Genomic DNA, 21,130 nt, shown 5'->3' with positions numbered 1-21,130 from the left:
TAAGGAGAAATGACTAATTTAGCCAATTATAATTTGTACCAGTGATCAACTGAATTACACCAACAATTGCATTCCGGTACAGGACATTCGTCAAAGCATTCAAACCACTCACTTATATGCTTAAAGCATCCACCATGGTGACAATGAAGGCACCAAGTGTACCATTTACTTATGTTATAATTATACGGTTGATTGTAATCTTTGCGTGTTGCTTCATCATTCACTGAAATATTAATCACATTTATAGACATTTCAGCCAAACAAATCACGCATCTAGGTAGAGGTTTGTTACAGTACTTATTGGGGCAGTTTAAGATCATAGAAGATAAATCCGAGCTTGTACTAATTTCAGATTGAATTAAATTATTCATACTTGTAATATTTTTGCTTGCCCTTCGTAAAGGATATCCTACCTGTGAATCTCTATTGTAAATATTTTTAATATTTAGTTCTTTTTTCTCCGTTTGAATTTCGTTGAAGTCCGCTTTATAAGATTGAGAAATCACTGAATTACAATCAGGACGTAATATCATTTTATCCAATAAGTAATTATGCTCAAAATATGATTGATGTAATGGCTGCTCGCAATAATAACAAAATAATACATTTCCGGTTGGTATTGGTGATTTTAATTCATCTTGATCAATTTGAATTATTTTATAGTAACTTGATCTTAAAATGTTAAGCTCATAGAGTATACTTGAAACATTTTTATTAAATTTTGTAGGTTTAGATCCGTTAATTGACAAGTTCATTGCATTTGAATTATTAATTAGATAGTATATTAGAGAATTGTTCTTTAATAAATTTTTGTATTCGTTTATGCAGACTTCTAATAATTCCATGTTTGTATTAAAGCCATATGTGAGATTAGGAATACATGAGCCAATTAATGCAACTGTTTGAATATCTCCAAATGAAAAAGATAAGTAGTTGTGAAAAATTTGCTTAAGAAACACATCTGAGCTAGAATTGTAGCTTATATTTTTATTTTTATTGCTATCCGACTCTAAACACGTTGAATCCGTATTTCCGTCGAAATTAGAATTCCCAAAAATGACATCCATATGTTCAGAATTTTGATTTTCAGGCAAATTTATCATTAAATATGTTTCATCAGTAAACGTGTTAAATCCTAAAATTGTTATTCCGTCTAAAAAACCATTTTTAGCCACTTTTCTTATCATTATTTCGATCAAATGAGAAATCTCCTCTAATTTTAAATAATAGATTCCAATTAAAAGCAACAAATTAACCGGAATATAAATGTAAGTATTAATTTCCATAGAAGGGACCAACAGTTCTTCCAATAAATAAGAAGAAAATTGCTGACTTTGTTCATTTGTACTGATAAATTTTGAGAATGTAACTATAAACCGAATAGAAAGCTGGAGAGTAGATTCTAGATGAATATTACTGTTCCAAATGGGCAAGTAATAATCTTCATCGAGCAAATGTTCACTTGTTGAAATAATTGAATAATAATAAAATTGAATGTCTTCTTTACTTAAAGATATTTTGCTTAATCCTTCAGAATAATATAAATTTGAAATGAAAATTCCGGCAGAATTAAAAAATAATTTGATATTTTTTAAAAAAGATGTTTTAAGTAACTTATTTTCATTTTCAATAAAATTATCGAGAATATTTGATAATTTATCACCATGGGAAATAAAATTATGATATTGAAGTGTAATACAGTTCCAAAAAAATGCAGTAAAAAATGATTCTAATTGGCGTGGATCATTATTATCGATAAAAAAAGGTGTTTCAATCATAAATGAAGATACTCCAAAAAGATTGATTAATTTCTCTCTAAGAGAAGAAGAAAATACTTCTATATGATTAAGATTTTCTTTTTTATTAGAGTCTTTGCAACTTTTAGCTTCTGAATCTTCATGTTTAACATTTATAAACTTAAGTTGAGAAGATATATCAATATTCTCTGTTAGATACTTGAAGGTATAAATTAAGTCTCTAATAGCTGGTAAAATCAATTTTTTGAAAATAGGTATCTTTTCATTAATGAATGAGCTTTTTTGTTTGTTAAGTTGTCTCAATAAATCTTTCCAGTGTACAATATGATCAGGTAAAGTTGACAAGTAATTAAATGCATGTGACGCAGATTTCATCATTTTTATAATATTATTTACATTATCACCAGCTTTTGGAAAAATTCCAATATTGGTTAACGTATTTTGATCATTTTGGTTTAAGACTAAATTTCTGGCCTCTGCCGAATTTAGATTTTCTAATCTTCTCAACAATTCGATACAGTTATACTCTTCAATCTTTGTATTATCATCTTTGTAGTATTTCATTAACCTATATGGAACCCATGAATAACCGAACAGCTTTGAAAAATTTAAAACCTCATAGTTACTTTGTTTAGATTTATTTTTTTCGTTCATTGAATGGGAAAGCTGTGTAGAGTGAAAAGAAACAAAAGAATTAATTTTAACATCTAAATTTGATATCAGATATGCAGACTCAGAATCTGTATATACCAATGAATGCCTTATGTTACTTCTACTCAAAGAATCAACCCAACAAAACGTATCACTGAAATTTTCTCTAAGATTTAATGGTTTAAAATTCTCCAGTAATCTATCATTCCATTCAATATCAATATTTTCGGAATATCTATCTGATTTGTTTGCTTCAAAAGATATATGGGAGTGAGTTCTGTGACTTAATCTAGTAATGAAAATCCCATCACTAGTAAAAATGGAAATATCGTGTTTTTCATTTGGAAACCATTGTAGATCATTGATCTCATGATCATTAAAATAAATGCTGTTGATTGTTCGAATATTATTTTGTCTTATTTCATTTTTCATCAGCCTGATATCAAATAAACTAATATTATTATTTAAATTACTAGCAAGAAGATAATTACCTCCAGGCTGGCTAACTGATAGGAATTCATTACAGCTTTTCACAACATTGGTAACGAATATTGAATCTTTAATCCTTATATCGTGAAAATGCAATTGGCTTGAAAAATCGCAAAACTTCCAGCCAGATACCAAAAAATTGGAATTTATCCATTTGACATTACTAGGATATCCAAAAACATTATTACTTCTATCAAAATTCAATTTATTATGAAACTTTACTATTTTTTGTTTAGTGTTAATGTCTATTATGGAAATAAACCCTTGAGAAAAATGTTGAAAATTACAATATTTAATGTTAGAAGAAGCCAATAGATGCAAATTTTCATTGTTATTGAAGTCAAGGCATGAACAGAAATAATTAGGAATGTCAATTTTTTCTGAAATCTCTATTTGGCCTCGAGTCAAACTTAATATTCTTATTTTTTGAGAAATGCCTGTTGTGAATGCACCAACAATACTGTTCCTACTCCAGGAAAATGTTGGAAAAAATTGAAATAAATCTTCAACGGAAGATTCTTCTAAAAAAATTGAGTCCGATGCCTCACTTGTAGCTGGAGTGAAAAATAGTTTTGATTTATTTGTGTTCTCATTAGTTTGAATAATATTTCCATGAGCAAAATTATCAACTAAATACAATCCCAATTTCCTGTGTGATTTCTTGCCTGAGAAATAGAAGAAAACAGTCGGATCAACGTTACATTGGCATATTATCGAATTTCTATTCATCGAATAAAAAACTTTTTAGCATAATTAACAATAGTTTCGTAGCGGCAATTCTCCCTCCCCCCATTATTCTATTAATTCAATATTCAATATTCTGCTTTCCAAGTCATTTTGTGGTTCGATCATCTGATCATCTAAAAGTGATACTGTCGTGGGATGTTGCAACCAATCACTTCCGGAATGGTATGAGTCCCCTGAAATACAAGCACTTAGTGATGGCAATTGACTATTTATTCTATCAACATTTCTAGTGTTGCAACTTCCCATGTAACTGTTAGATAAATCATAGATATGACAAATATCCAAATTTTTTACTATATTCCCATCAACACCAATATCTGACTCTTTTATTCTTTCATTTAAATTTATATTAATCGAGCTTCGATTTACCGGAAAGCATAATATCCATTCAACTTTAGGCAAAATCGCCTTTCTTCTATTTTTCAAAAAAATATTTCTATAATCAATTGCTGCATTAAATGCAGCGATAAGTGAGCCATACAACGCAATACTGAAATGCTGGCCTCTCCCATTACTGTCGAGGCCATTTGATGTATAAAACCTTCTTTTCTTGCAATACCATGATATTCCTGTTGGAAATGGTTTTAATAATTCTGCAAGATCTTCAGAATCAATTATTGATTCGGCTTCCTCTGCATGAATGTAAACTTGGCATTTTGGAGGTATTGATGTACAACATTCAATTGCATACATTAATGACTGAATTGGAGATTTTTGTTTCACATTAGAATCTGTGTAATTAAGAAAGTTAATGTTTTTTGTTTGATTAGAAGTATTTCCATCCAAAACATTGGTGATTATCCATGAATTACTTCTGAAATGCCACGCAATCAAATCATTTCGTACAGTTTCCTCCCCTGTTGGAAAAACAATTTTTAATCTTATTTGTTTGAAACAAGGGTTTTGTGAGTTCATAGTGTCCATTTGCGAATCTTTTGATAAAAATGAATGGCTTTGATCTTCTAATATTAATTGGTATTCGTTTCCAAGGCTCTCTACTGAACTAGTCTTATTCCTCAAACGACCTCCAGCAGAACTTTTTTGTATTATGTTACCCTTCGAATTAAGAAGAAGAGCTTTTCGACGAATATAACAAACCTCAGCTATTTCATATGCAATCCTTGCTCCGTACGGGATTGCATTTATCTCAATATCTTGTGAATTAAAATTCAATTTATGTGCCAAATTATCATTACTTAGCAGCTCCTCGTCTGCAAGAGCTCTCCATACAAGTTTACTTGGATCCCAAATAATATTGGGCAAATTTCTGATTAATAAAGCTTGATCACAAATAACACCAGGTTGTTTTATTTCTTCTGGAAGCTTCGTTGATTGTTCCTTCAAATAATTCTCCCTAAATTCCAATGCTTTTAAAAATGCGGTTAATGGACTTCCGTATTTCATCGCACCAAAAGTGGTTGAAGTAAGCCCACCATCTTTATCCCTTCTATATGGTACAATAAATGCTTTTCTTTCTGCATGCCATGTAATTCCTCTAACCCTCCACTCGGTTGGGCACCTTGCAGCATTCGAAGTTAAAGGTAGAGTAGATCTTATTCTTCGTTTTCTATTCACTGGTGAACAGCATTGAATGTAACCAGCAGAAGAAACACGTGGCCTCAAATCATTCAATAAAAACTCTGGCGAATTTGGATATGAAAATAATTGCGATTCCGTATTAGGAATAGCATTAATATCTTTAGGTTTTTTGTTTAATGATAATCGGTCATCATTAATTGAAAATTGATTCTTGATATCACTAAATGTAGCTAGATTAGTAGGATATTTGCTAGTTTCATTTTCGCTGCTAAATATTTTATAGTCCGGGTGTGACGCTAAATCGGTTGGTAAATATGGTGAGTGGTAGTAAGTGTGGGAAATACTGTCTTCCGAATTTTTAGAAGAATTGTTTTCATTATTAATAATAGAATTTTTGTCGTAGTTCGACAATATTGCAGAAATCAAATTTTTTTGAATTGTAGTTTCACTTATTCTTTGTTCTACCCACTTTTCAGTTTCATAAAAACTCTCAATTATTGTTGGATGTTTATTGCAACAATTAAATCTAGAAAATATTCCATTCGGTTTAAGTATTCCAATCCAACAATTCTTTACTTTGTCCCAATAGATAAAATCTTTCCATTTGGATTTTTCCCATTTTTCATAAATCGAAGAATCTGAAAATAAAAACTTTGATTGGTGGTTCGAAAAACTAATATAGTAATCTTGAAAAAAATACGATTCTAGTTTTAAACTTTCGTAAAGCTGATTTTCCTCCCAAGATACCTTCAAGTATTTTATTAACCTCTCAAATATATTGTAAAAGTTTTCTAAAACCTTGATGTTTATATTGACGTTTGAATTTAGTTCATTTTCGCATTTTGAAGTATATTCTGCGTAAAAAGAATCAATATTATCAGAATACTTGTCTATCTGGTAAAATTCATGAATGAGTTTGCAAAAAAATGTAGACTTACGTCTTTCTAACTCAGAATCCTTCTTACAAAATAATGATAAGCATTCTTCGCAAGCATTACCATCATACATTTTTAGTATACTGATAATTGAATCCTTACCCAAATTTTTTCCGTTTAGAGGATTATCAAATCTCTTATTAATTCCAAAAATTATATTAAATGATTTTTTTAGGCAAACAAGGCAGCAAATTGAAACTTCACTCTTAAAGTAATAATAACCACATTTCTCATGTATATATTCACAGCAAATAATACATTTTTTACATTCAATAATATCTTTCTCCAATTCAAATCTACAAACAGCGCAGATTCGGAAAACTTGTTTATTTTCCACTTTAATTCTAATAATATCCTTGAATATTGTTTTTAAATCGTTAATATAATACATATGATAATTGTTTCCAAAGTCAACAACAAGCTCATCACCATGTTTAATTTCAGTCCCAGGAATAGTTAATACAACAAGATGAGGCCACTTGTCAATAAACAACCATTGTAATTGAGTATTTGGTCTTATTCTCAGATCATCAAATGGAAAAGGAAGTCTACAATGCTTTAGAAACACAAATTCATTACAATAATGAGATGCATCCAAAATAATGTTTAATTCCTCGTTTGAAATGTTTGGTAGTTCAAAAGAATATTTGTTATGGTATTTTTTTTCATTGTTATATAGTAATCCAGTAATTTCCCCTAATAACATTGAAGAGTTAGATTTGATGTCTTCACCATCCCAAAATACGGAATATGAATGCCCTTCTTTTTCAGAAACTTCAAAAACAGGTTTAGTTTCAGAAATCTTGATTTTTCTGGAAGGAATGATTTCATTATTAATTATAATATTAGAATAATTAGAATACACTAACGAGTAAATTTCTTCATATAGTCTACTATTTTGTTTAACTTGGTAAGTAACATGAGGTATTTGAAAATCATGCGTTAACTCAAATATTGGTAATCTAAATGAATTTTCTTTAATTGCGATACATGGTTGAAGCGCAATAGAGTTAGAGTTAAAGTTAATGTCTAAATATATTCCATCGCTTTCACGGTCTTTATATCCAACACTTTCAGTTGATTGGTTTTCTCTTGTAATAACTTCTTGACAAATATTATCTTTTTTTAAATTTATGCTTGAACACGAATTTACTTGTTTATTTGTGTAATTAATATCCAATCTTTTATATATTTCAAAAAAATTTATATTTCTCATCACGCCTATTAAATTTGTATTTAAATACAAATTTAGAGATTTAACATGTAAAAGTCATGATGAATAATTTTATTACTTGAAATTATACATACTTGAAATAATTATTTTCTTACTTGCTAACAAGTTAGTTGAATCTTAAATATAAAAATAAATAAATATATATATATATATATATATATATATATATTCATTTGTTCATTTATTCATATTTGAGTGAATAGAATATATATCATTTTCTAGTTTTTACATTCAATTTTTATGTAATTAATTATCATCATTTTACTCAAGAATAAAATCGCACACTAATTGAACTAATTTTCTATATTCCGTTTTTAATGATTTCAAATTTAATAAATGATTAAGAATATATATAGATGCGTTTAATTCTATTATTAATACTTTTAATTTATTTCTAATAGATTCTGCTAATCAAAAACTTGAATTTTTCCCCTCAATTATACATGTACCGCATAGAGATTTCTGAAATCAATTTAATTATTAATATTAATGTATCTAAAAAAAGTGATCGAGCTAGGAAAACTACCGAATTTAAGTTTGCCAAAGGATACAAATGGTGTTAGAAAAGTAACTATTTCGAATGATAGGATATGTATTATCGTGGAAAATTGGCTATTTTTTTATATATTAACTAAAAATCACGAGAGTGCAAGACTCATTTATTCGTGGAAAATCAATTCAAAAGAAGAGTTAATATTGGATGGATTATGGATAGATAGTGGGCTATTTATAACATTGAGTAGCAGTTCAATTTATTTGTTTACCTTGGAAGACGAATTAATAACTGAAGTAAAAACTGCGAAACATGATTGTTTAAAAACTATTAGAAACTCTGAAATAGTACTGATAAGTAGCTTTTCAAAAGGATCAATTGGAAGCCGAATTATTATCGCTGCAGTTAATTTTTCTTCTGGTTTTTTCTTATTTTCTATTGAATATTTCGAATCAGAATATTTTATTGATATTGGAAACATAGTTACAACTCAATACAAAGGGGCGATAATTCCTTGTGACAATGGAATGGTCTTTGTTAATTCGAGTTTTATAAACAAATTTTATATTGGCCAAAATATATTTGAATGTAAAATGATAGATTCTCTGTATATTAAGGAAATTTTAAATCGTTTTATAGGAGAACATGATTTTAAACTTATTTCTAAATACAAAACAGTTAAAGATAACATGTTAAACATTGTATTTTTGATGATTGAAGATAATGTGAAATTTAATGGAATCGAAATAACTATTTCAAGTACTAAACTTATTCCAATAAAAATGAATAAAATTAGTATAAAAAATCCAGAAAATATCATTAATATTTCTCATACCAACATTTTAAACAATATTTCAGTGAACATATTAACTTACGAATCTAATTTAATGATTTACGAGGCTAGTTTAACTTCTTCTAAGACATGTTTGGCTTATTACAATGATTTAAATGAATCTTTTATCCCTTTCGTTTCCCAAACTCAGTGCGAGAATAGTATTTTTTATGCCGGTTGTACTTTAGAAAAGAAAACTGGAAAGATATTCGTAAATATTCTTGAAAAAGAATCTGATTATAATCTGATTAAAAACGAAGTTCAAAAGTTTGAAAGTTACAACACCATGGCAAATGAACAAATTACTTTGAATATTGATGAGCTAAATAACCAATTTGATGGAATTATTCCATTGAATATGATAATTTCTAAATTTAAGAAACTGATATCCAATTTAGAAAAGGTGGATTATAATTATATTTTAGACTATGCAGAAAAGGTTCCTTTATTTAATATCGAAGATACATTAAATTTGTATTCTTCATTAGTTTCTGCGCTTGAAGCTTCAAATTCTAGTAATGTTTATATTATGAAGATAAACTATTTAATTCAAAAGTCTTTAACTTTTGACATAATTTATAAAAATAATGATCGAAATTTTGAAGTTGCGCTTAAAATATGTTCAGAATATGATTCGAACTTAAGTGAGATTGATACAAATTGGAATAATTTATTGAAGAAATTTTTCAAATGTGATTTAGGCAAACTATGTAACTGCCTATTATCTCTCAACTTGATTGAAGAGTTTTTTTTTTTATTTAATAGGCATTTTATTCACTTTGGTAATGGAGACGAGGCAATCAGAAGTGAAATAATATTAGAATTATTGAATAATTTACCTATAAATTTGCCAGAGCAAATTGAAAAAGAAATCCCGTCATGGTTAATAAATCAAGTATTCCCATATGTCATTGACAAAGATAAATTACTTAAATGGATTGCAGATAGAGCAGTAGCATTAGAACATATTTCTAATGGAGATATTGATCGTTGTTTGTTTTTTTTATCATCGGTTTTTCTAAATGAGTACAGTAATGCGAATAATCAAATACTTCCAAAACAAATTGTATCAAATGGTATTCTCTGGGCAGGTTCTGGTAATAAACGTAACTCTATTTATAAAATGCCTTCAAATAAAATTAATCAAGTTTATTGGGCATTTTTGGAGTGTAATGATTTAAAGAACAGGTACAAATTAGAGATCGAATTTAGCTCTCTTTACTATAAAAAAATAACCACCAAAGATATTGCTTTTAAGTTACTTAGTAGAATTTCTTCTTCTGAATTACTAAATTATGAAATTAATCATCATGTCATACCGTTTTGTAAGTCAAGAGGACTTGAAGCTGATCAAATAATAATGGAATATTTACTCGACCTAATTTCCTCTATTAATTACAATTCCCTTGAAAAAAAAAACAATATTACAAACAACAGAACATACTATCAGCCGAGAATAATTTCTTTGATCAACTCGATTACAGATGAAGAATACAAAGCATATGCACTTCTTCAGTATTTGTCACTAAATAATAAATGCCATTCAATGAATAACGAAATCAATTTAAAGTTTCCTCATTCAGTTCAAAATGAAATGGATTATTTGATTTCTTATGCAAGAAATCTTTCTGTTGATGGTAAGAGATCATTTGAACTTAAAAATAGGATTGCACTAATTGATGCACAAAATTTACTTTCAAGGTATAACTTGGATGGTATGGCCTCAATCATTTTATTTGAAAAAAATGCTCCTAGGCGATTAATCTTGCACGTGATATCTCAAGTAGATGCAGGAATTGAGTCATTTAACGACGCCGTGTTTTTAATTGACTATTTAAAGCATGAAACTAATACAACATTTATGGGAATTTCAGAAGCATATTGTTTAAGACTAAGATTTATCATTTTCAGGAGAAGAAATATTGTTGGATGGGAAAAAATGACCAAAAAATCAATAACTGGAATACAAAACAAAATAATTGAAGAGGAAATACTGGACATATTTTCCATAATAGGTTGCAAGAAGAAGATTTATAATATTACACAACAATTTGTTTGCTTTATTTGGCAGTTTTTGGACTGTTATTCAATGAACTGCAATAAATCTCATAAATTAAGAATAAAGTGTGAAATTGCTACATATTCTGCAATAGTAGTTTTAAGAGAGTTTTTTAAATTAGTCCAAGAAAACAACTGGAAAATAAAGCAAAAAACATTTTGGGTATCTAATGAATCATTTAATACATTTATTAGACTTCAACAACTTCAATTTGAATTTGGAATGTTCTTAAGGCCAAGCGATATTATGTTGGATAAAATGGATCATGATCAAGATTATTTATTTGAAAAAGAAAGCCAAACCAAGAACACATATTTAGAACCTTTTCAGAAAAATACATTCGCAAACCCCTTTGGAAAGATTGAAACTAAATTTTACAATAATCCAATTTTTAACGAAAGTTTTATTTTTGAATGGAAAAACGGTTATTTCCAATTATATAAAGAGTCTTGTTACAAGAAACTTTGTGAAATCTTTGACAAGTTTGCACAACCGTTATTTGAAGTAAAAAATTTTAATGAACAAAAAAAAGGCATCTTTACAAAATTGTTAAGATTGGGAAGTTTGATCGGTGTTGATGAAAGCTATGTTAGGAGAACTATGATACGGCACTCTATAAGAGATGGGGGTAAGATGTGTATTTTTAAAAGGCTAACACAGGAATTATATAAAACGCCATCTTCTAAAAATGCAATGACTATAATAGATGAAGTACAAAACATCATTTTGAATTTACTGACATCCAATTCAATCAATAAAAATAAAAGCACTACAGATAATGAGAAAGGAACATGTATTCATGGGCCAGAATTAATTTTTATATTTTCCAAGTTGCTACAAGTAGTTGCAGCTTGTATTCCCTATTACCCAGTTAAATTAATCAGCTTTGTTTTGGCTTTATCCTCAGATATTCTATGGGCTCACGATTTCTTGGTGCATGCTTCAGATGCAACTGACCACTTTGAAAATTCAAATGACTTACTGATTAATGATTACAAGGATGATCATCTTTTTTCTAAACTTATCATAAACTCATTAAAAAATATACATTATATACCATTGGATTCTAATAAGTCGTATTATAAGGAGATATGTACTCTTTACCCGTTTGTTGATGCGAAGCAAGTGGCCATGACGTTTCTCTCCTGCAAAATAAGAATTTCCAAAGAACTTTCTAAACAGGTTTCTGTAAAAAAAACTTATATATCTCCATTTGTAATTTATAATTTTTGGACTGATCCAACACTTTGGACAATTCAAAGTGACGAGAATTATAACATAGATGCTGCAAAGTATATTCAGGAATTAAGAGAAAACGTTGATATTTTAGTGAAAAAACTTTATCAATCTGAGTGTTTATCATTAGCAATGAGTATATATTTAAAACATCCTTTTTTGATTTCTGATATGAAATTGGTTTTGAATATTAACATCGAATTTTTCCGTAAAGTACTTAAGGGTAGAGATCCCATGGATGGGCAACTTTGCATGGCACTTTCTTCTTCTCTGGAAAAAAAAGATTCTTGGAATGTCTTTGTTCAATCCCTAAACCCATTAAATATTCTCGATAACTATTATAGGGCACAGAGGATGGCAAGAATTGGTTGGGATTTAGGGATTCTGTTTAATCATTATAGCATGAGGAAAGAAATGGAGGATCTTCACAAACAATCTAAGTGGTGTAATAGTTTTATAAAGCTTAAAATTGATTTTGATCAATCACTCTTTTTTCAGAAACAAGATCCTCAAAATACTAATCAGGAGTATAAGAAAAGTATTATTTGTAAACTTATTCACAATAGTGATTTTGACTTGATTCTCTGTTTACAGTATGCAAAAGATTATAACATTAATGACGAATATGTTCTATTTCTTTGGTCAAAGCTAATGATATTGTATTATTTTGATCCTAAATTTGAACTAAAAATGCAGAATATCCTATCATTTGTGACCCCGGAACTAGTGAAAGAGATTTTCGAAAATACTTTTGAATTAATATCATCCTTCGACTATGAAAGGCTCATATTTGTATTAAATTGGTACAATCAAAATTGTATAGATGCCATTGCACGTTCTAACTCTAAAAATATCTACTGCAAAACTGAGGCTAATAAAGATTATTCTTCCAGTACTAGCAGCAGCTACAATGAAAGAAATAATGAATTTAAAAAAAATCAAAGCTCCTCAATTATTTCTACAATTTCTAATCTTGAAGTTCTTAAGATATTATCAACTCATAAAAGAATTTGTAGTGCAGATGACGACGAAAAACAATTCATTAAATACGAATTCGAACGCATTGATGGAAGCACTGAATCATTGGTTAACAAAATTAACAAAAGGATAGAATCACAAATATCATATAGGATCCCTTTCCATTATCTTATTAAGTATCCAATAAATGCATTGAAATATGAAATAAATGATGAAACAATATATAAAATTAAAAAAATGTCGCAATATTTAGGTATTCCGATGATATTCATTGATATTCAGTTTGTATGGAATATCGTATTATGTAGAAGGTATAAATTTCTAGCAAAAAATGATTTAGTAAAAGATAAATTAAAAAATTTTCAAGAGTACTGCTCCAAATTGGTGGAAAGTGACAAAATTTTATTGAGATATATTGAGTCAATTGCTTCATTTGATTTAGAATCTGGTATTGCAATAGTTCTGCTGGTCATTGATGAATTGCCTCTCTCAAATACAAAAATCAAACTAATAGAATGGTGCGAAAGCAAATCCGGGAAAGTAACTCAAGTTGAATTAAAGAAAGGGTACCCCATTGTAAATATGGAATATTTAGTATATAGTAGACATGATGAAATTGTCATGAACATCAATAGTTACTTAAAATCGAAAAAAAGCTTAATTTCGTCAATTCTCATTTTAAAAAAACATGGTTTAGATCTCATATTTTCAAAACTCATAGAGGAGACAAATGACATTAATATATTAATTAGCTCTTTATATTACTATCTTACGCCACTTATTTCAGAAGGAATTTATTGGAAATTTAAGAGTGAGTTACAGGAAACGGTTTCTCAATCCTTTTGTATGCACTTTGAATCAGAGCGAGATACTTGCAATTCTAAGATTAAACTCTCTTCAAAAAGATCGGCTGATTTTTTTTCGAATTTTAATTTAATTGAAAATTTTAACCTTTTTGTTGAAGAAATATCAAACATATATTCTTCTGATATAAAAAAAATCAGAATGAGAATAATTAAGAATCTCTTAAGCAAACCGTTTGAAACACCTTATGAGGCCACAAAAAATAAGTTTCCTGTTAATTTGAAAGAAATTTTTGCAGAAATTGAGAATTCTGGAATAATTGCAGGACTTGATCATTGGTACGGAAGAAAACAATTTAGTTCAAAATTTTTTGATTGTACTTACATCGACAGAGTTTCATTCGTCTGTCGAGGAATATCTTTGAACGATGCAATATTACTTTTATTATCTATTTCATTTAAAGATTCGGCAAGCTATACTTATTTGACCAAATGCAATGCTTTGAGAACACTATTCCAAATTGCCTCTATCAAAAGTATTCAGAAAAGGTACCCAAAATATGATGATCTAAAAGTTATTTGGCTTCATAATTACTATATGATCTATTTTAATGATTTGTATATTCCACAAGATTTTAGCAAATTTTATTTATCTGAAAAGGCTGGACTAGCCAGATCTCTTTGGAGAGAATATAATAATAGAAGGAATTCTTATGAATTTCTTAAATCAAGCCAGAAACGCTTTGACAGAATTGAAAATACGGAAGAAATTGAATTTTTAATAGATGATAATAGAAAAAAAAAGGTGAGATGTTTAAGTGATAAAGAGAATGAATATTCAAACAATTTAGAAATAAGTTTGAATGGCCAATATAAAAATTTGGATACAAAACTAAGCAATATATTATATTTAATCGCAAAACTCTGTGTAGATTTTGAAATTTTTGATCCAATTCTCTTTTCGAATACAATACATAATTTATATTTGCAACTTCTTGATGAAAAAGATGTCAAAATTTTTAGCGATTTGATTTTTGCAACATATAATAGTGGATATATATATAAAATTAAAATTGACAAATCAATAATCGATGTATGGAATATTTTAATTTTTGATCCAATACTTTCACTCAAAAATACCGTTGAATACGTTTCCAATTTAGTTCGGAAATATGGGCAAAATAGTAAAGATATGAAAGAATGTGTTTACAAAACCAACTTGCTTTACAATTTACCAAATAAGCGATATATGATCCCATTGCTATCCAAGATATATAATATATGCCCTATCACTCCGTTTATTGAGATTATAAAACTATTAAACGCATTAATAGAGTTAATAAACTCTATTCTGAATTTAAAAGAAGAAATAATTTTCAACGAAAACTTAAATACTGACATAAAAAAGGAGGATTATCAAAAGTTAATTAGTCATATTATTTCTTTATTTTTAACGTTGGTGAAAGATATTTCAGAAAATAATAAAATAAACAGCATAGAGAAAAGATATAAAATGCTGTCACTAACACGCGATAACTTGAGCATTTATGAAATCTCTAGTATATTTAATATTACCGTCATTGAATTATTATTTTCATACGTAAATCCAGTTGATTTACACTACACATTATTTTCTACTAATAGGGAAAAGATAATAAAAGTAATTATTGATCAAAACAATTTCAAGTTGCTCCCCTACATAATTTATTCAACTAGTTCAAACATGTTAATTTCGGCACTTTCACTCGAGTTAATTAAAACGGACAATACCAGATTGTTTTTCGAAATTAGTATTTTATTTAAGGAATTATTTCATTATAAGAAATTATCTCAAATAGAAGAATTATATTTAATAGAGTCTATTAAGGCAAAAAAGGTATACGAGTTTATCATTTGTAAATATGGCGAGGTTTATAATACAGAATCAATACAAATAATTAGAAGATGCATTGAATTCTATAAAATTGAAACAGTCATTCCACTTATCATTAAGTTTCTATCTGGAGAAGTTAGGTCAGAGTCCACAATAATAGATCAAATCAATAGGTTAGAGAAACAAAGAACGAATGACCATGAATTAAGTAAATTAGAAATATACAGTTACATTAAAGATGTTATAATCAAATTAAACAAGAAATATAAATCAACAAACATTGTTCAGGAATTAATTGAGCAATTTAAATCATAGTGTAATCTAAACAACAAAATAAGACGAATCATGTTGATATTTCTTGCGATTCTGCCCAAAAATCTTATAATTAATTTCGTTAGATTGATTAGTTTCATTTTTTACAACTAATTTTTCATCTGGAGGAATATATATTTTTTCTTTTTCTTTCTGTTTACTGTCTTTTTTCTCTTTCTGATCACATTTTCTTTCTTTCATTTTCTTGGCTTTTCTTTCTAATTCAGTATAAAAGTACTCGCCCGTTTCAAGTAATATATCTTCTTTTCTTGGAGTAGGTTCAGGTGGGAATATTGATTTATTTTTCTTTTTGATTTGTTTATTTACCTTTCTCTTAACACATTTACTTTTGAATTTTGGTAAAAACCTATCCCAATTTTCTCCCTTTAATCTTTCATCTTTTTCTAATTCTCTCTTTATCATAAGTTCCTTAATATGGTAAACTGGGTGTATGTTATTCATACAGTCTTCCACTATTCTACGTACGAGCTTTAAGCTCTTATATGAGCCAATTACACTGACCGTTTGCCCTTGAACCAAAACATAACAATTTGTTAGTAGTTCTATAGCCTTTAATGTAGAACCATTTGGCCCAACTAACCTCTGGCGTCTTTTAATCATCTTCTCTTTATTTCGATGCCCAATTTTTATTATATCGCATCCAAGATTGTTATCATCCTCCCCCTCCCCTAAAATTCTTACTGCTTGATGAAAAGGTACGCTTCTTGACAAAAGTTTTACCATATCTCTGGCGCGTATAATAATAAATGGGTCCCAAGTTTTACCAGTAGTTCTAACAGTAATAGACCCCTCTACCAAATCTAATTCACATTTTATATGGTGAGCTTTCAAAGTATTACGTATATCTGGCCATATATCACGCAAATACTTTTCACGATATTTTGGAAATAACACAGCAAAACTACTTTCTTCTAAAAGTCCATGTGGATTGTCCTCAGGAGTTAATTTAGGAACGTTCCAATGATCAATATCATCAGTATCCCATGGTTTATCCTTTCTATATCTTTTCTTTTTGGAAGCTGTTTCTTTATTCTCTATAGGAGTATCTTCATTCATCTCGACAAATTAATTGGTGTTTAACTAAAATCCTTGGTGTTGTAACATATGACCTCTCTTTTGGCGCAATTATATACGCGCAAAAAAAATAAGTTGTAATAAAGGCTCGTGATTAATTATGACAAACACTTATTTACAAATTTAACCAAGATATATGCAACTTTTGAACAAACTCTCGTAAACTTTGATTGTTTCTTCCACTGATTTATTGTTTGCTCTGTGCTTTGAAATGAATGTGTCATCTTTGACTGCATTTTCATAAATTGGCTTGCAACCTCCGGGTCAAATGAAGCTACAGAGACTTCTAAATTTCTGTTTGCAGAGAATCCATCCCAGTTAAAACTACCAAAAGAAGACCATATCCCATCTATTGTAATATATTTAGCGTGGCAGTGAAGATTTCTAGTAAAAAAAAATTTTGCATTGTTACTTAAGAATCTCTTGATTAAGTATTTTGTTGCGATAGTATCTCCTGGAATATCGGACTTACCTGACAATAACATTGAAACTTTAACATTATTGTTAATTGCGGCTTGAATAGCTTTACATAGAAAACTTGGAGGGAAAAAATAAGATGTTGTTAGGTAAATGCAGTTGGACGAATTTTTGGTTGCTATACTCAAAACATTTTGAATTCCTCTATGTTGCTTTCTTGTGTTACTATATAGTACTTGTAAAATGGTACCATCCTTAATTTCCTTCGGTCTTTTGAACATTTCGGGATTATATCCGTATTTGGATTCTTTAAGTGAGTCGATAAATACCTTTCCAAGATCATAAGTTGCAGGGCCTTTTATTTCAGCATGTACATCATAGAAACAGAGCTTATTGATCTTTATAGGTGAAATTAGATAAACTATTTGCTTAAATAAAAAAATTAATTGTTGCATCATCGAGTTGTAAATAGTATTTAAATTCTCAATATTCATTTCATCATACAAAGATGAGTCATTAATTCGGTTAGTAATATTAATTGACCCACAAAACGCCGTTTCATCAGCAATTAACAACTTTCTGTGATTTCTGAATAGAAAAGTGTCTTTAAAAATTTGAGAAATGGGATTAAACCATATGACCTTTACATCATTTTTTAGTAACTTTTGCTCCCATTTTTTAGGGAAATTACAGCTACCAAAAGCATCTAACAGTAAAATTACTTCGCATCCTCTTTTGGAAGCTTTACAGAATGAATCAATAAAATTTTCCCCGGTTTCGCATTCCTCAAAAATATATGTTTCAAACCATACCCTTTTTTTCGCTAAGTTTATGCTTTCAATCATGGACAAATATGAATCTCTGCTATTTTCAAATAATTTAATTTTGTTCCCTTTTGTTATTTCTCCATATTGTGAAAATTTGTTCAATAAATGAAACCATTTATCTCTTTCAAATTTATCTTCTTGAATATTAAAGATTTTATTCCTTTCTATTATCCTACTATTCACCTCCTCAGCTAGCCAAGGCTTACTTTTCAAATAATTCGCATTTATTATTCCATTTTTATTTCTTTTTTTCATTAAAAATAATGCTATGCTTTTTACAACTCATGCTCTACAGCGGTACATTTATTTTGTTACTATCAATGAAGCTCAAATTATTAGTCATCATATTTTGACTACAATGAAATCAGCCCAATAAATTATATATTATCATTTCTAATTCTATTTTCACATAAATAATATTAGATAACAACAATTCTTAATGGAAAAGTTTAATAGTTGTGTTTTAAAGAATTTTTGTGCCTATTGTTTAAGCCATAATTTTACAAGGAGTGTTTATACATCCAGAAACATTTCCTTATTTTATGGGAATAACAAAAAATATATGAATTCTACTATATTGAATAATTTAGTTCTTAGAAAGCGAAAATTTCACGGGGTAATTAATTCATATTATGATAAATTTGTTTCGCAACTTAAGAAAGAAATTAAAAATGATAAATTACTTCAAGATGATATTGCATTTTTGAAGAAAAAAGTCGGTGATTTATACTTTAAAATTTCTAACAAGTCTTCATTCACAAGTTTTTATTTTTCAAACACCCATTTTAATATTGCAATACTTTACAAAATAAATCAAATTTTATCCAATCTTAAATTTTTTATGGCTAAAATTTCATTAATTTTTTCTCAATTAATTACAAGTGACTTTTTTTCAAAGAATTTAATCATAGTCAAAAATTTATTTTATGATGAAGCAAGCGAAAGTAAAATTGAGAGAGAGCTTTCAAACTGGAAATTTGATCGTAATCAAGAAAATCCTGTTGGAAAAATTAATATTCACGATAATAAAATTCGAAATTTTGATAATAAAAACGATATAAAAGCTTATGGAATCGAAAACTCTGTTGTCCTACATAATTTATCGTTAAAAGATAGGTTTGGTGCAAAACTCAAGAATATGTCATTATTGAAGAACATATTTGAAAACAAATATATTGAGATTATATTTAATAGAAATAAAATATCCAGAGCTGTGAAAGAAATGAAGGCAATAAATCCAAATTTCAAATTGCCCGATTTTATAACAATTTTTGAAGCGTATATTCTCCCAAAATTCATGGATTCATACTATACATGTGACGAGCATAAATTGAGATTGCATTGTGGAGATACAGCATATAGACAGTTTTACTCGAACATAATGGAACTTAAAAAGATGGGTCTTAGTTTTAACACTAAAATTCTTCAATTAGGAGATATAGAGCTAAAAGGAGCAGAAAGCTCTGAAGTAATATTTTCTTATAAAGATATTAAATTACGAAAAAGTCAGCCAATACTAATTTTTACTTTCAAAACACAACAAATTAATTGTTTACAAGATCATAACGGAAGAATAATATCTGGTTCTTTTGATGATATCAGAGAGTTACAATATTCAATTTCAGTAACTCCTCATCCGAATATAAATGTTCTTGGCCTTGAATACCCATATTTAATAACTGAATTGTCAGTAATAGGCTCAACCCCTATTCTTTAAAATCTATAATTTCCAGTATTATACAATTAAAAATCCCGAATTGAACTCCATTTCACTCCTCAACTCAATCTCAAAATTATTTATTATTTCGAATAGATCAGAATTAATTCTAGTTAACTCACTGCATAAACCGTCAAAATCTTCAAGATTCCGACAAATATAAACCATGGATAAAGATGGATTCAGTTCCTCCCAATAAATCTTCGTTGGAATTTCTTGAATAAATTCATCCCTACTAAAATTCTTTTCAGAAAACATTGGAAGTACCTTTATATGTGGATCTAAACAATACAAAAAAGTGTCACTAAATGCAACAATGAGTAAAGCACCAGAAGAATAATTATTCCCCCCCATAATACAAATGAACTGTGGAACGTTACTCATTGAAATTATTGTTTCTTTATACGCACTAATATTAAATTTTGATGTTCCCAACTTCATACAAAGCCATACAAAAGTACAGCTATCTGAACTTATTTCTGAAAAGTGTTTTATTGCTTGGTTCTTATAGATAGTGCCGTCTATATAAGCAATACTTGCAATTTGAATATTAGATATGATATTTCTGTTGTCATTTATTAACTTGTCTGCGATCATTGATGAAGTTGTTGGTCCAATCCAAGATGTAGGATTAATTCCAAATTCACTCAAAGCAACATTAACCATATTGTGAATTGAAAACTTGGCATATTCATTATCTTGAAAGTTTTTTATTATGTTTTCAATATTTGAGTCGCCCAAATAGCTTTTTAGAAATTGGCGAACACCATAAGCTATTGACATTTGAGTTACTCTATACATACACCCCCATCCAATATCCGATGTTATATTATTCGAATCATCTTTTATATTGCTTTTCGGCTTTAATATACCCTTAGATATACTAATATTTTTAAATTCATTTCTGTACGTAAATAGTATAATTTCACGAAATACATTCAAAAAACGTTCTTTATTCTCGGGCTCGTATTTATTCCTTAGCATAAAAATTGGTTCGTCGATATTGATGAATTTTTGAGCAATTTCCCTGAAGAGTAAACTGACTGAGAAATAAAATTTTCTACCAAAATTCATACTCCATGCTTTTAATTCAATGCTTCGAAATTTTTTAACTTTCAAATAAAGGAGAAACCAGT

General features: G+C 28.5%; 7 protein-coding genes across 7 annotated transcripts; 2 read left to right on the top strand and 5 right to left on the bottom strand.

Moving 5' to 3' along the window:
• Positions 1-26: 26 nt before the first annotated feature.
• On the bottom strand, positions 27-3,626 carry cubi_01109 (COOH terminal-specific cysteine rich domain-containing protein; the record flags this gene model as incomplete). Its single annotated transcript, XM_029018121.1, has 1 exon — positions 27-3,626. One exon carries the CDS (start codon positions 3,624-3,626, stop codon positions 27-29), a length of 3,600 nt encoding a protein of 1,199 aa, XP_028875458.1.
• A 63-nt stretch (positions 3,627-3,689) lies between these two features.
• Positions 3,690-7,334, bottom strand: cubi_01108 (uncharacterized protein; the record flags this gene model as incomplete). The annotated part of the gene is made up of 1 exon (XM_029018120.1): positions 3,690-7,334. The coding sequence occupies one exon, from the start codon at positions 7,332-7,334 to the stop codon at positions 3,690-3,692; it is 3,645 nt and encodes a 1,214-aa protein (XP_028875457.1).
• A 507-nt stretch (positions 7,335-7,841) lies between these two features.
• Positions 7,842-15,941, top strand: cubi_01107 (uncharacterized protein; the record flags this gene model as incomplete). The annotated part of the gene is made up of 1 exon (XM_029018119.1): positions 7,842-15,941. One exon carries the CDS (start codon positions 7,842-7,844, stop codon positions 15,939-15,941), a length of 8,100 nt encoding a protein of 2,699 aa, XP_028875456.1.
• Positions 15,942-15,947: 6 nt separating this feature from the next.
• On the bottom strand, positions 15,948-17,015 carry cubi_01106 (Mis3 Dribble KH domain-containing protein; the record flags this gene model as incomplete). The annotated part of the gene is made up of 1 exon (XM_029018118.1): positions 15,948-17,015. The coding sequence occupies one exon, from the start codon at positions 17,013-17,015 to the stop codon at positions 15,948-15,950; it is 1,068 nt and encodes a 355-aa protein (XP_028875455.1).
• A 116-nt stretch (positions 17,016-17,131) lies between these two features.
• cubi_01105 (phosphatidylserine phosphatidylglycerophosphate cardiolipin) lies at positions 17,132-18,532 on the bottom strand (the record flags this gene model as incomplete). The annotated part of the gene is made up of 1 exon (XM_029018117.1): positions 17,132-18,532. One exon carries the CDS (start codon positions 18,530-18,532, stop codon positions 17,132-17,134), a length of 1,401 nt encoding a protein of 466 aa, XP_028875454.1.
• Positions 18,533-18,716: 184 nt separating this feature from the next.
• cubi_01104 (mitochondrial import inner translocase subunit TIM44) lies at positions 18,717-19,994 on the top strand (the record flags this gene model as incomplete). Its single annotated transcript, XM_029018116.1, has 1 exon — positions 18,717-19,994. One exon carries the CDS (start codon positions 18,717-18,719, stop codon positions 19,992-19,994), a length of 1,278 nt encoding a protein of 425 aa, XP_028875453.1.
• An 18-nt stretch (positions 19,995-20,012) lies between these two features.
• On the bottom strand, positions 20,013-21,068 carry cubi_01103 (peptidase family C54 domain-containing protein; the record flags this gene model as incomplete). Its single annotated transcript, XM_029018115.1, has 1 exon — positions 20,013-21,068. One exon carries the CDS (start codon positions 21,066-21,068, stop codon positions 20,013-20,015), a length of 1,056 nt encoding a protein of 351 aa, XP_028875452.1.
• Positions 21,069-21,130: the final 62 nt, after the last annotated feature.

Source organism: Cryptosporidium ubiquitum (genome assembly GCF_001865345.1).
Source record: "Cryptosporidium ubiquitum isolate 39726 chromosome Unknown contig_16, whole genome shotgun sequence".
NCBI lineage: Eukaryota > Apicomplexa > Conoidasida > Eucoccidiorida > Cryptosporidiidae > Cryptosporidium > Cryptosporidium ubiquitum.
Note: the sequence above shows the minus strand (reverse complement) of the source record. Positions and strands in the feature narration are given on the sequence as shown.